A 15,562-nucleotide genomic window follows, 5' to 3' on the forward strand; every position below is an offset into this window, starting at 1 on the left:
GAAGGATAACTGCAATATAACTTACAGTACATATAATACATATAATCTAGGAATAGGCCTGAGCAGAGGCCCCAATGTTTCCAGCTTCTTGTTGCAAACCTGTTGCATTTTATTCTACTTGGTAACAGATGAGCAGAGTCAATAATTAGCCTCAGAGACCCTGAGGGCTTAAGATTATTACCTTGTATGGAAGGTGTTATAGAAAAGAGAAGTTCTATGTCTGCTTATAGCTATTAAAAGATGTACAAGACGTACGATTAACTGTGACTAAGGTCTGGAACCTATTCTAATCTGTCATTGACGCCATGGGGGGGCGTGTACCCCACTGCTTTATAAGTATCCACAACATGTATTTTGGTCAGAAGACATATGTTGATGTTTTCTCCGGGCTGTTAATAAACTCATCGTTTGATTGCACTTTTCCAGAGCCTCCGTCGTTTGTTGTCTGGTCTAAAGTTGATCGATCTCGCAGCAGGGTGGACATGCTCCTGTACAGACCTCTGAGGAGAACCAAGGTGCAGTCAAAGAGTCCAGTCTGTCCTCACAGATGTGAACATGTGCTTTCATCAGGTCTGCTGTCAGCTAGCAGGCTCACATCAGAATCACTGTTCCTGAAAGACACAGTCTGTGTGACATCATCAGTCAGCTGATCGTCCCAGATCTGAATGGTCATCAAATCATAGCAAATACATAGAAACAGAATAATGTGTTTAATAAGTAAAACTAAGTAAAACCAATGGATGGATTGAACTTAGAGTCTCAGCTCAGTTTTCTATTTTGACCACCTACACCCCAAGATACTCTTTTAAAAAGTGTTGTTTTCAGATCCCTTTGAAGTTCATAAAGGGCCTGTTCATTTTCATTCAGATGTTTTATTACATAAATGTTACTGTTTTCTTTTGATTTATGCTCCCACTACACTGCACCTCTACAAACAACAATGCCACGGACTGTCAGCTGCTTTTACATGCTGTGAACATGAGTAGGTTTGATCAGAGTTTCAATTATCAAAGAAAAGACAAACTGAGCAAAAAGAAGGAAAAAAAGACCAACTTCTTCCCAACTGACAAGAAAAATACTCGTCATGTTTTCATAATAAAGGATCAGGCTCCCCATTTATGACAGCTTGGACCAATAATGTATGTTACACTGATGCTACTGTAGAGACAGGGTCAACATCTCTATTTAAATATAATTAATATACAAAACACAATAAAAGTTATACATGAATTATTCATTATTTTTACTATTGATAAAATTCATGTATACTAATCAAAGTTATACATGAGTAACGACATTATTAATAATGATTAATAATAATAATTCTAATGCCAACATGATGACTGTTCATAGCTCCTGCTTTGAAATACTGAACTTAAACATTGAGCTGATGAAAGATCACAATTCACAGTGGCCCACTGTCAGAATCATTCTGAATATAAACTCATCGAGTTAATCTGAACCTTTCTCAAATGTGCTGTGAAAAAATGCTGCTGCAAGCCACTGTGGGAAAGCTGTGTTATTATCATGGAAACATCTGTGACACATTCACAGAGGACGAGGACACAAAGGGACGACACGCAGAGGCTGTGTTAAAGTCAAAAATCCAAATCTTTAGTCCTAAACAGGCAGTGGTTACAAACAGGAAGACGAGCAGTCCATTAAACAGTCTACAGGGTCAAACATACAGAGAATTCAAACAGCTATTAAAAACAAATAACTGGACACTGAAAAACTTCAGTGATGTGTGAGGCACCAAAGGGAAGCAGCTGAGTATATTCAATGAATTCTCTTCAAATACAAAGACAGAAACTCCTACAGGCAGCATGCAAACTGAGCAGGATACACAAAGATCAGAGATTACAAAAGAAATCAGAAAAGGATTTCAAACTTACTGAGAGCAAGGCCTCTGTTACAAATCTGTCTAATAGAAAAACATGCTGTACAGATACAATACGCTCAGTGTTCATGGTCATTTAAAAACTGGCTCTACCTGAACCACTTCAATATTTTATGAAGTCACTGAGTCGACCATTTCTACAGTTTGTTTCCTTCATTGCAGTTAGAGTGCGGCTGGTAAGGATGAAAACACACACAGAGCGTAAATTGTCTTTGTTAGTAACAAACGTCAGCAAAGAAAAGACAAAACACACAAACACTCTCATGATATTCATGAATCATCAGAAAGCATCCAAACATTCTGCTCGTGGACTTTTACAGTCTTATTTGCACTCGCTCATCTTCATAATCATCCTGATCAATACATGACAGGGGAGGCTTTGAGGTAGGCGGGGCTCTCTGCTGATGTCAGCATGAAAGGCAGGACCAGCGTCTGCCACATGTTGGTGAAACATCACAGTACACTGGCGTGGTTTCCTTTCCAGATGTTGGACGTTTGACACTTCAACGTTGAGGCCAACAAGAAGACACAGTTTTGGGTGGGGTTGCTGCAGGGTTTCTAACTGAGCAAAAGCAGAAGCACACAGACCAACAGGGATCAGATGCTGAGTGTTAGAGGAACATCTGTGCTGATCACTCAATGCTGCTGTGGTCTCTTGTTGAAGTTGGCTGGTGGGACAGTCTAATAGTGATATCCTGCCCATCGGAGGAACACTTTTAAAAACACATGCAATACTTTGTTTGTATTACAGTCACAGTTTATCTTATTTTTGTCCTTTAAAAGTGTTGCTGTACTATAAAGTCCTATAATTTGAGGCTAAAATGGCTCAGAGTCTCTCTCTCAGAGGATCTCCTTTGAAAGTGGAGACGGCTTTATCCGCTGATCCACGTCACTTTACCTGGATGTTTTCTTTGAAGCTGGATGAAGACTCCTCTCCCTCACTCCTGCTGCAGCTGTGTGGTCCAGTTGGCCTCTGAGGTCACAGTCAACATCTGTAGCAGAAGAGGGGAAATAAAAGTCCAGGTTACCAAAACTGGGAGCTTTTCCAAAATAGAGCGTAACTGGACTTTTTCAGCCTTACAGGCAGATAGTCGTCTGAAGCTGCAGCTTTTTCTTTTTAGCTTTTTCCAATCTCTGCTCTCGGCTTTCTTTGAGAACATGTCTGCTTTCTTGGCATGGGTCTGTCTGCTGTTGGTGAAGAGACTAAATCCACATACTCGCTACTAAGATCTCCTCAAGTAGTCTCAACCAGATTACAGTTTAAGAGTAAATGTCTCCTGAGAGTTTCACCTTGGGGAGATGCTGTCTTGCTAACATGCAATCATGAGCATTAATCTATGAGGTGAAAAAGTAATTTTAAAAGCTCCAGCCACAAGTTTTATTTCATCTGTGTTTTGGTCAGAGTCCCATCAGACCTCCAGAATGGTGTCAGAGTGTTTTCTATCCACGTGATGAGCACAGGCCTCAGGTCCAGACCTCCACGGGCACCATAGCCTCTTTGGAGCTAATAGGTGCAAGAAGGTTTTGTTGGGATAGGAACTGAAGAGGAAACTGACGAGGAAGGCAAGGATCTTCTTCAGCTCCTCCGAGCCGGGACCTCTTTGTGGAGGCCAGCATTGGCCAGGTAGCCCTCCAGCATCGCTGGATGGCCGACAGTGGAAAACCTAGAGGAGTAGGAGAGAAACAGCAGCTTGGAGCATGTCTTTATACTGTTTAGTTTTTAGAGCCACAGACTTTCTTTTAATGTCATTGTTCAGGATCTATGACTGATTATGTATTTATTGTATTCCTCCATGACTGTGTGACAGCAAGTGGAAAAAACCAGCTTCACCTTTGTTGATATGCTTGTAATTTTAATATTGATTAAATGGCCCATGAAATAATAGAAAGCTCATATATGAAAATGTATTTTAAGAAGTAAAATGTTAATCTGAGTACAAAGGAGTACACTCACCTTCTGGTAGATGGAGTTGTAGCGAGCGCTGGTGAACATCCAGGCCTCCTCGTAGAACTGATCACTGATTGGATCCAAAACATCGATGGAGGATCTGTGTACGCGCTGAGGATCGTCCTGATGGACAGAACAGAAGGAGAGTGAGACAAGTGAAGATATACTAAACAACACTGTGACATGAACTGAGCCACACACAGTTTGATTCACAGGTGATTGACACATTATTTGACCACGAGCAATCTTTTCTGGTTTGACGCCGTCTTTGTAGCCAGAAACCAGCTCTCTCCTCGGCTTCCTCCACTACACGCTTCCCCCACGCCAGTCTCCTCCGTCACTATAAAAGGGAGAGTCATGAGCTCCATCACCCTCACCTGTGCCGTCCAACGTCCCGCCACCAGCCTCCACTGCAGCAGGCCAGAGACCACACCCCTGCCACAATAAGTAAAAGTATATCCTTGCTGTACCCTTAATGCTAAATGTGCTAAATTAACCGCTGCCTTTGCCCCTTTGGGATTATTCTTATGTCACTGGGATGTTGACCTTTGACCTTCACATTAGAGAGATGGGCAGACATAATTAGTGTATGAATTTTAAAGTAACAGGTAATAAAGAGAGTGTAGTAAATGTAGTCAGGTTTATTACTCTGTATCACACATGAGTGCCCGAGGGAGGCGGGGCTGACTGGGGAGACACAGGAAACAGAGAGACAGGGCTGACTCGACATGAAACGATGAAACGTGGGACACGGGAACAGAAACTAAACACAGGCTGAAATGAACACTGAGGGAGGGAGAACTAAGATTACTGAGAGCCTGATAAATAAGAAGAACAAAAACCAAGAAAAACAAGAGTCAAAGAAAACCAAAAACACAAAGCATTGGGCCAGGACCCACTGCTGTGACATTTATATGTGATAAAAACATTAAAAACTGCTCAGATGTTGAAATCTTTCTACGTATACTTTAGGTTCAGCTCTCCAGCCTGGCATTTGGTTAAGCATGATTCAAACATTTGATTTTGTTTAACTGGTTTTAATTATAGTTACTTTTTGTGAACATTTGTTGCAGCATTTAAAAATACATCATTTATTTTCAAACTTTTATTTGATTTAGAGCATCATATTTGACCAACGTAAATGTTTTAATTTCATATAAAATAACTGAAACAGTGAATTAAATATCTGAAATCTTTCCTTCCTTAAAAGTTATAATCCTACTTAAGTTATAGTGCAAACGCTTAAGCAACAAATATACTTGATGCTAATTAATTAATATTTACCTTTGATGTTGCAACTATGCGGTCACTTCTGTCTTTAAACAAAATAATATTGACATGGCAGCACTGAATGCACATGTGCTGTATCAAGCATGCACCGGGATGAAGGAAAGACGGGTGGACTTCCTGGTGGAGCTTGCAAGAGAGTTGGCTCACTCTCATGTAGCTGCAAAGAAGGCAAGAAAAGAACAGTTGCTTTGGACACAACCCTCCACACCTAGCCCTGGAAAAAGAGCCATGTGTCAGGTCAAACACAAATGCAAGAACAATCATGCCACTGTGCGATGTGTTCACTGCAACAGATACACATGTGGTAAATGCAGACTACAGATACCATGGCAGTGCCAGGATTGTGAGTGATTGCTGAAAATGTTGAAATGTACTCACTCACTTTTTATTATTATTTGTAAAAATGTGTACAAATGGTTGGTTTTTTGTACTGTTTTTATCAGTAAATCTCAGCAACAAAGGAAATACACCCATGTGTGTTGATTTCTCCCTAAGATGGCAAACTGAAACACTCCAAGTTGGTGACTTTTGGAGATTTATTTCCCTGGATGATTGAGAATGCATCAAGATGAAACACAAAAGGGAAGTTCACAGCTTTTAGCAGCTCCCCCACCCCCTCGTTCACACACCCCCACTCCGCTTCCCTCCAGAATTCCCAGGTAACAACCTAATATACATATGAATGACTAGCCAATTTAGCTTCCACTTGGCTGAAGCTAAAGCCTAGCTAAAAGCCATTTGGCTGCACTCCGGGTTTTAAAGGTAGAAAGGTAGAAGCCTGGGACTCCTAGTGTTTTAAAGGTCTCTTAACCCCACCTGCTGGTAGTTCTAACACATTACATCCAACCTGCTGTTAAAGATAATTCATGACTGTTCAAACACTAAACTCATGCACACACACACACACACACACACACACACACACATTATTTTATAATTTAGATTATTTTGTTGTTTCCTATTACATATTTCTATAATTTGTATAGATTTATACAGAATTATTCAGTGATAATAAATCCTATGTTTGTTTATTCTAAAGGAACCCCGTTAGCTTCCACAACAGATGTTGCTCGTCTTCCGTCAAATACTCACATAAAATATTACACAATAAAGTGGATTCAAGATATCCACATAATTTCACTCTTACATCCACAGTGAGGTTTCACAATTGTTCAAACATAAGCAATCAATAATAATAATAATAATATCAATAACATTGAGGCACATTACACAAATTTCAAAAACAAATCATGTCTTACAATATTTACAACAACTAAAAGCTCTGTAAATCGGCTTTTAAGTGTTCATTGAAGTTTTGAATAATTCTCTAATTTTTTAAGGCAACTTATTCCACTTAAAAGTTGCTCTAAATGTAACAGTTTTACAAAACGTTACTTTTAACTCGAGCATTTACTAAATTGCAGCTTGTTGAAAACTGTGTAATATGATGATGTATTTCATCTGGATACTGCAGCTGAGCAGAATAAATGTGGTGTGTTTAACAGAATTGCTTTCTTTAGAACTACAAGTAAGCCATAGAATATTTTAGCCTGTACAGGAAGCCAAGAAAGGTTATTATGCATTTGATCAATATTAGTATAGTATGAACATCTTCACACTAATCTGGACGCCTTATTCTGGACTAACTGAAGTCTGTTAAGATCTGTCTTATTAGCTGCTGACCAAATGATTGAACAATACTCCAGATGAGACATTACTAGTGCATTAATGACATCTTTCATAATGAAGAAGTGATACACAAAGAGCATTTCATAGCCATAGCTATGCCTTGTCGGCAGAGTTATGTGACATTAGTGATGTTTGTACTTTCAGCGTTAACTTGGTTTTAAAGCCTTTAAAATATACGCCGTTCAATAGTCGACCTTAATCTGACAGAGAATGTGATGATTTTGTGGATAATTAAAGTCAGTCATATATCCACAAACACAACAAGCTGAAAGTCAGTGATGCTGCTCGGTTTGCAGTCCTGAACATCACGGCACAAGCAGGATTCACTGCACTGTTAATGTTAGCTATGTTATATTGCTGCCTCTGTTCGGTGGTGTCGAGCCAAACGCACTTTAACGTGTGTTTGAACGAGCTGACGGTTCACTCGTTAAGCTGAAAGAAAGATGCTTTAATCACAGCAGTCACACATGTGTCCACTGCACCATCTGGAACTCTTCTTGTTTACACTCGTAATAACACAAACACTAAATCCTGCTTCTCTGGTGCTGTTGTGTAGCAGTGTGTACACCTGAGACTGCCACCTGTCTGTCTGTCCTGCACTCTCTCTCTGTTTCTTTCTCTCTGATTGTGGAATAAAAGTATGAACATGTGTTTATAAGTTACACTTGTGTTTGAATCCTGCAGCTTATCACACATTTGATTTCCATGTGTGACGACTGCAAGTGTCCAGAGTGAGGACAGACTGAGGGAGCCACTGCTGCACATCATCTGTGAGGCTTTGCAGCCCTGATGATCCACCAGGACAAACTCAGCAGTGTGTGAGGAAGAGGAGGAGGAAGAGCCAGCAGCAGCTGACAGATGGAGAGAATAGACAGACTGTTCCCTGTTTGTGAAGGACTGCTAGGAAAGTTTAACATAACTGTCTGTGCTGAATCAGTCTTATTAGGTAATGTTCAAATAATGTGATCATCCCAGTGTTTCCAGTGTGGGAGAAAGTACTCAGGGCCTTCAAGTTACACACTATGAAAGGCAGCAACAAGTTTAATGTTCAGAAACCTAAAGTCTGTATCAGCAGCAGGATGGAGCTAAAAATAAATGTTGGTTTCAGTTCTATGAAGCTTTGAGTCTGTGAAGGTTCTCAGTCATCCAGGTCATCGTAGTCAAAGGAGCTTGCAAAGAAAAGCGTCTGGACTTCTTTAAGTTACTTGAAGACGTTTCACCTCTCATCCGAGAAGCTTCTTCAGTTCTCTCTCTTCACTTGCATACCCACCACGGAGGCCGAGGAGACTGTCAGAAAATGACTACAAGAAGACAGCTCCTTGGAGGACAGGACCAACTTCACAGCCGATCAGATTTGCACCCTGTTAGACCTCTGCCTCACCACTACATATTTCAAATACAACGAAGGCTTTTACAGACAAAAACATGGCTGTGCCATGGGCTCCCCCGTGTCACCTATTGTAGCCAACCTTTACATGGAGGAAGTGGAAAGGAAGGCTCTTGGCTCTTTCAAAGGAAGAGTACCCAGCCACTGGTACAGATATGTGGACGACACCTGGGTCAAAATCAAGACACAAGAAGTGGAATCCTTCACTGCGCACATTAACGCTGTGGATAAAAACATCAAGTTCACCAGGGAAGACACAAAGGACCACTGTTTGCCCTTCCTGGACTGCACTGTGCACATTGAAGAGAACGGCAACCTCAACATCGAAGTTTACCGGAAGCCCACACACACGGACCAGTACCTCCTCTTTGACTCCCATCACCCTCTGGAACACAAACTTGGAGTAATTAGGACCCTACACCACCGGGCAGAACATGTTCCCTCTCAACCTGAAGGAAAAAAGAAGGAACACACACATGTAAAGGAAGCACTCAAAACGTGCGGCTATCCTAAATGGGCGTTTTTAAAGTCAGCAAAGAGGCACAGAAAAGAAGACCAGACACCAGCGAGGGAGGATAAGAAGGACAGACGCAACAACATTGTCATCCCCTATGTAGCCGGTGTATCAGAGAAACTCAGGAGAGTTTTCTCCAAGCATGACATCCCGGTGTATTTCAGACCCAGCAACACACTCAGACAGAAACTGGTTCACCCGAAAGATAAAACGCCAAAACACAGACTTAACAATGTGGTGTTTGCTGTACAGTGCAGCGAGGAATGCCCAGACCTCTACATTGGAGAGACCAAACAGCCACTTCACAAGCGCATGGCACAACACAGAAGAGCCACCTCCACAGGACAAGACTCAGCTGTCCATCTGCATCTTAAGGATAAAGGACACTCTTTCGAGGATACCAATGTTCACATTTTGGACAGAGAGGACAGATGGTTTGAAAGAGGAGTGAAAGAAGCCATCTATGTCCACTGTGAGCGACCATCTTTGAACAGAGGCGGGGTTTACGACACCAACTCTCTGCCATCTATAATCCAGTTTTGAGATCCCTTCCCAGACGCCTTAACGCCCACTCACATCCTGGGCCATCTGATCTCAGGAATTCACATGATAAGGTGGGGCCAGGTTTCACAATGAACCCACCCGAAACTCTGGCTGATTGGGACCCACACCCAGTTTCACACCTTGGCTCAGGCGATTAGAGGAGGGGGGTCCTTTTGTCCCTCTGTGGGGGGTCACTCCCACTAGGTTTATATCTGGGACTCTCCACCATTTGACCTTAGAACTGAAGAAGCTTCTCGGATGAGAGGTGAAACGTCTTCAAGTAACTTAAAGAAGTCCAGACGCTTTTCTTTGCAAGCTCCTTTGACTATGAAGCTTTGAGTATTTTGGATCAGTAGCTGCTGTGTTTGTTGCATCATATTGCTGTAACTGTTTATATGCTTTATATATTCTGAGCTAAGTTGATCTATAGTGTTACATCATATTCTATAAGGATGTTATGTGTTTGTAGACCTTCTGCCCAGTTTGACCCATTTAGCAGAAGTCAGCCTGTTTAAGGCTCTGATATCTATTCTGTGTGACTTAAAGCAGTTATGACATGGTCTGATTTTCTCACCCAATAAAGGAATATTTCATATATCAGTCTACTCTTCATTCTATCAGACACAGTTATCACAGCTCCTACATTTGCTTTTTACACATATATGTAAGCATTGAGCCAAATTTAGTAATGCCAACAATATGATAACTATAATATTGGCCATATTATATTTACGTTACCACAGTGAGGTGACTTTAGTCTCATGAACAACATCAGCTAATTGTTATTTACAGCTAATCTTAAACGACTGTTCAGCACAGAAATGAAGCCCAACAATCATGTTTCACAGTCCTGTGGTCTCAGCCTCAGATACTCATCAAATCACACAGAGCTCATGTAGAAACAAATGAACTAAATCTGTTCTCCTTCATTTCTGTCGAACACAGCTGTATGAAACGTTTCCAGCTGTTAGTACATAAACACATAAACAACAGCTGCTTGTTTCAGTGAAAATACATTGATGGGTTTTTAATAAAGTTGTGCAGCTGTAAAGTATTTTGTCTGGTGTCAATTCTATTGTCAGCTACATCGCTATGGCAAATGTTCAGATGTATATGGTGATAAATATCTTTGGTCATATGGTCCTGCTCTGTCTGTCACCTTCTGTGTTGAGCTCATTGTTTCCTCTGTAGTGGCTGAGCTGAGTCCAAGTAGCTGAAAATGTTCCTCTGCTGCTCCGTCAGACTCTCCTCCTCCTGCTGATCAGCTGGGACACAAAACAGATCTTTGTTAGGCTCCACACTGCACTGAAGAGTCAAAGTGTCTCATATGTTCATCTGACAAGTAAAAGAACACATTTTTGTTTCCCGAGGTGGGCAACTTGTTGGAAACAAACACAAAAGGTTTGAGCACTGATACCTGCCATTGCTGGCATTGAAAGATGCAACGCCAGCAATGTGGATTGTCAAGACTCAAACCAATCATCAAGCAAAGACAACAGGGATCATTTGTTTCTGTTTATTTAGCATTCACAGCATTTGTAGTTGCCTTCTGTGCAGGGGAAGTCCACGCACACTGTGTGGTACCGCCATCCGCAGAAGGTGCATTCAACCTCTGTAAGAGAAACGAGATTGTCTGAGACTGAAATGATATTCACTAAAGAAGTGGTGATTTGTAAAACTTCAAGTGTATGATAAGGTGAAAACAAATACACAACTGCATGTCATGTAGTTGAAGGTTTTTTTTCTTTTGGAAGACCGGAAAACACTGAAAGTTACAAATTAGTCCTTTATTTATCCAGGTAAAAAATCTCATTTCCAAGAGAGACCTGGCGTCATGGCAACACAAGTCACATACCACACAGGTATATAACATTTAAAACAAACACAATATCCCAACATGTGTAACAAATGTATTGTGCTTGAAACAAATTCAGAATAGGTGATAAAGCAGCTGCACATGTGTGTCACGAGTAAATCTGGCTGTATAACAAACAGAAACAAGTGATGCTGCTGTCTTTGCTCAATGGTTGGTTTGAGTCTTGACAATCCACATTGCTGCCATCTTTCAATATGTTGAATGCACCAGTGTAAGTGCAGCCACTCAGACTCAATGTGTTCATAGAAACAGGTGCAGATGTGTCACGAGTTCATCCAGCAGTAGCTATGGCACTTGGCCACAGGGGGCAGCAGTGGACTGACCTGCATTCGAGACTGCTCCAGCTGCTCTGTGACAGTCAGTAGATCTGCTACAAATTGCAGATCATATGCAAGTTTTGGAAATGACATTATAAATATTCTTAACTTAACCACGGCAGCATTGTTGATGTATTACCTATATACTACAAATTATTCCACCTGCTGAAAAGTGGATCTAATGTGGGCGGACTCACACTTAGCAAATAAACCTGTGATGTGAGAATGTAATCAAACTGTTGATCAGAGGCAAAGTAATTTAAAGTTTATGATGTTATCGTCTAATGTTAGCTGACATGATGTTAGCTTGTAAACTTATGTTGTTGTCTGGGTCTCATGTCTGATCTGATGATAATAACTGTGACAACACAGAGATTAAATAAAGGACGTTGGTGGGACTTCTTATGTTAGAACTATAACTTCAGTTAAGGAGTGAGACGTAAGGTGACAAGGAGAATGAAGAGAATGAGAAAGAAGTAACTGGGAAGAGAAAATGAAAACAAAAATTTGAAATGATCAAATTTGTGTTAACAGATGATGGTGATTTTAAAAATTCAAGTAATTTAAAGGTTTTATCCTGTTTGTTGTTGTTTTTTTCATATTCTTCTATTTGCAAGAGGTTATTAATAAAACAGGTTCTCTTTCTGGTTTCTCTTTTTGGACGCACTCTCTACAGCTTATCACATCCAAAATGGCAGATGTCAAGTACAAAACCTCGACAGAAACAATCAGCAAGAATTTTAGCATCAGTCCAAAATAAAACTGTCCAACTACAGAGTTTTAAAATCCAACTAAACTATGAACAGAGATCTTTTACAAATAGGCTATTGATGAGATGACAGTGGTAACAAAAACGTACACATCCGCGCACACAGACAAAATGGCGGGAGAGCGTTTAACGGTAGACCTCATGAGTCCGTTACCGTGAACTATGGAGCGGCAGATTTGTGCTGGAACTGAGCTGCACACAGCTGATGTTAGCCAGGAAACATTACACACTGCTAACGTTACCTTCACACGGAGCTCCACACGGAGACGATCAGCGTCAGGCACAAACACCAAGTTCAGAAAAGAGGAACTTTGAGCAGGAAGGAAAGAGTCAGAGCGGCGTTTGAGGACACGTTTACAACCACGAACATCAGAATCTGTCTGTGCTGCATTCAAGTGCAACTTGGAAACTCACTAATCTCTGTCATGTTGTCCAAAGATGATTTATTTCTGCTGGTTTTCCTGTTTGAAACACAAACATGTGTCAGCACTTTGTTGTTCTTCACCCTGCAGCATTTGAATATTTCAGGAGTAAACTGATCATAAATTCATGAAGTCATGACTGAAAGTGCAGACTGAGAGTGGATCACATGATGTTTGAGGTGTGTCATGTGACATGTTCAGTATTGTCACACATGTCTAGATTGTCCCTGATATCATAACTGCTCAAACACTGATGATTATATTTGAAGCATTATTCCTGATGGCAGCAAAGTTTGAATGGAGCTCTCTGTCTGTGCTGATTTGTCGCCCTCTGGAGGTCAAAGCACAAACTGCATGATGTCACTGTAACCACCACAGTGACACGAAGTGTTTTTAAATGATGAAATATGTCAGTGATGCTGATAGTGTGTTCATCACAGACGTTCAGGCTTCATGTTGACATGAATCAAAGTTAATGTCATTATGGACCAAGGACAGTACTCTGGGTCTCCTGCAGAACAACTCGAGCTGTGATACCTGAATGAAGAGCCTCTGCTGCTTTAAAGAAGGAGGCTCGAGGCAGCGGTGAGGTGCAGACCAACCAGCTTTTATTCAGCAACTTTAACAGAAGGATCAGAATAATAAAACTATACAGCACAGTGATGCTGACTGAAGCCACAGCATTAAACTAAACAAGCATCGGATCATCTTTAACAACATCTAATAAATAATGACAACTATTTACTCCTGTATTTCCTACAATAAAGCCTGTTCAGATATTTGTTGCTGATGGAAATGTAAAAGGCTCCCAGGAACCAAAGGACAAAAACAGAGGCAACAGTCACAGCTGCAAAGGATCCCCTAACACATAAACTGGTTCGAAGATATTTTCTAGCTCTGCAGAGGAGCTTGATTGCACGGACAGTAAAAAGTGGATTCAATAACAGCAGCGAGCGCTGAGTGATATAACGGTGCTGCGAGCAGCAGTGCAAAGGCTCACACAGAGACAGCAGCTACACTGTGTGTGGATGTGATCCACAGTCACAGCTGTGGGTTTCAGTCAGTGTGTCTCTAACTTCATGGTCACATTTCAAAGCTTATTGGAGCCAGAAGATGTTCAAGTAAAAGATTTATTGCTGTACTCGTCTACCAGGATAACAGGAGGTTCATAAAGCTGTGTAATACTTCAGCTTTCCATCATGGAGTAGTAGTTGTGTCCCTTTGTGTTTATTAGTGTGTTCACACGTCTACTTTAACTTCACTCTGTAATGAAAGGATTCAAATCCCTGATAAATACATACATGCTGACTCTGAGTCTCAGTGAAGGAGGAAAGGATGGATGAAGGCAGCCTAGTGTGGGTCATGTGTGTCCAGCAGTCATCCAGGGCCTGGATCCATCTGTAACAGGAAGACAAAGTCCAGCCTGTAATCATCCTATCAGGCACAGCGTTTCCATCCAGCATCCTGACGACGCTAACAACCCGTCAAACGTCTCCTCTGGTCCACAGAAGTCACACTTCCTGTGTCATGTTTACCTTTTTAAGTGTGCTATTCAAGCCTGTGTGACCAACTCTGACTCTCCAGATTCCATCCTGGTCTCTGCTGCAGCTTCTTCTACACGACTGCTTTCTGTATAATAATATCTGCCTTTCCCGTCTCTGTCCCAGTGTGCCTGCCACTCGTCCTTCATCTTTACCTTCATTATACTCTTCACCTCACTTTCACTGTATTTTATAGTCAAACCTGCACGACTTCTTCTTGCTGCACCTTTTTAAACTTATCGTCCTGTTCATTGCATCAACACCGATATTCACAGGGAGCCATAAGAAATCCACTTCTATCCCTCTGTGTTTGATTCTATACAGTAAATGAAGTATATCAAAAACAATATGTTGCCTAGAGTCTGAAGACATATCACCTGTGCTCACTAGCACGCTGCTAGAGTCCCAGCAAACCACATACCTCCATATTAGTGCGTCCTCCACCCAGTTCAAGCCAGTAACATCACTACCAGCTCCCAGTATAAACTGCCACATCATCTGTAATTCTTTTACTCATCACCAAACTTATTTGTGGGAGAACAAATGCAGCAGCCGTTCTTTTATCTGACAGTGTTGACGCATCAGTAAATATCCTCACATGACCTGAGGACTTTCCCACTATATGAACCTGCTTTTAGTCGCCCCTCCTCCCTCGCCACAAGCTTCCTTTACAACATAACTTATAAAAAACAACTTTATTGACAATCAGCAATAACAATTACAGACAGTCTAGAAGAAGAATCACATGATCAAGGAGCAGAAGTTTATGGTTTTAATAGCTTTTACATTTTGGGAAAGTTTTAAAAACATTGTTTGGTTTTCTTTCTAAAGCGCTGAAAGGACGGCTTTGCATCAGAAAAGTAAGATCAGCAAATGAATCCATTAAAGTTCTTTTGCCTTGTTTGCAAAAGAAGCCAAACAACATTTGTGTCACAAAGAGAGACTTCAGAACAGATCAAAGATCACAAACATCAGGCACTGATGGAAACAGCCAAACACAGAAACAGAGGCACCAGCAGGTGAAGGAGGCCTGTTGTAGAAATGACTCTGAGTGCTCAGGTAGAAACGCATGAAGAACCAGTGCGTCTAATATTTGGAAACCAATCTGTGTTTGAGCGTCCTGGATGAAACACAGATCATGTTGCAGAGCGAGGACGTCGTCTTTCCTCCCGAGTGTGTAACTACAGGACGTGTGCAGCAGGTTTAATCGTCCTCCTGACAGTTACTGATGAACGAGTCCTTCAGGGAGGCTCCAGGATCACTGTGGCTTTTACCAGCTGCTGCTAAACTGAGAGGTGTTGCTGCTTCATGTGTGAAGATGTTTGCATGGCTTTAACAGTGCAGACGTTCCTCATGTGCACCTATT

General features: G+C 41.3%; 1 protein-coding gene across 5 annotated transcripts; it reads right to left on the minus strand.

Annotated features, from left to right (window-relative positions):
- Positions 1-1,592: 1,592 nt before the first annotated feature.
- LOC146577192 (phospholipase D1-like) lies at positions 1,593-12,599 on the minus strand. Of its 5 annotated transcripts, none has more exons than XM_085252057.1 (6): positions 12,476-12,599; positions 10,431-10,536; positions 5,133-5,352; positions 3,855-3,971; positions 2,799-3,564; positions 1,593-2,458 (listed from the first exon to the last, which is right to left on the minus strand). In XM_085252057.1, exons 3-5 carry the CDS (start codon positions 5,289-5,291, stop codon positions 3,310-3,312), a joined length of 531 nt encoding a protein of 176 aa, XP_085108183.1. In that variant the 5' UTR covers positions 5,292-5,352; positions 10,431-10,536; positions 12,476-12,599; the 3' UTR covers positions 1,593-2,458; positions 2,799-3,309. The 5 variants fall into 5 exon arrangements, with proteins under 5 accessions (XP_085108183.1, XP_085108175.1, XP_085108191.1 ...); XM_085252049.1 differs by having other exon boundaries at positions 5,133-5,295; positions 12,476-12,598; XM_085252065.1 differs by lacking the exon at positions 5,133-5,352 and having other exon boundaries at positions 12,476-12,596.
- Between the last annotated feature and the right edge of the window lie 2,963 nt (positions 12,600-15,562).

Source organism: Mchenga conophoros, linkage group LG3 (assembly GCF_057382185.1).
Source record: "Mchenga conophoros isolate Kocher_MC1m ecotype Shallow Benthic linkage group LG3, M_conophoros_male_GT1.1, whole genome shotgun sequence".
Lineage (NCBI taxonomy): Eukaryota > Metazoa > Chordata > Actinopteri > Cichliformes > Cichlidae > Mchenga > Mchenga conophoros.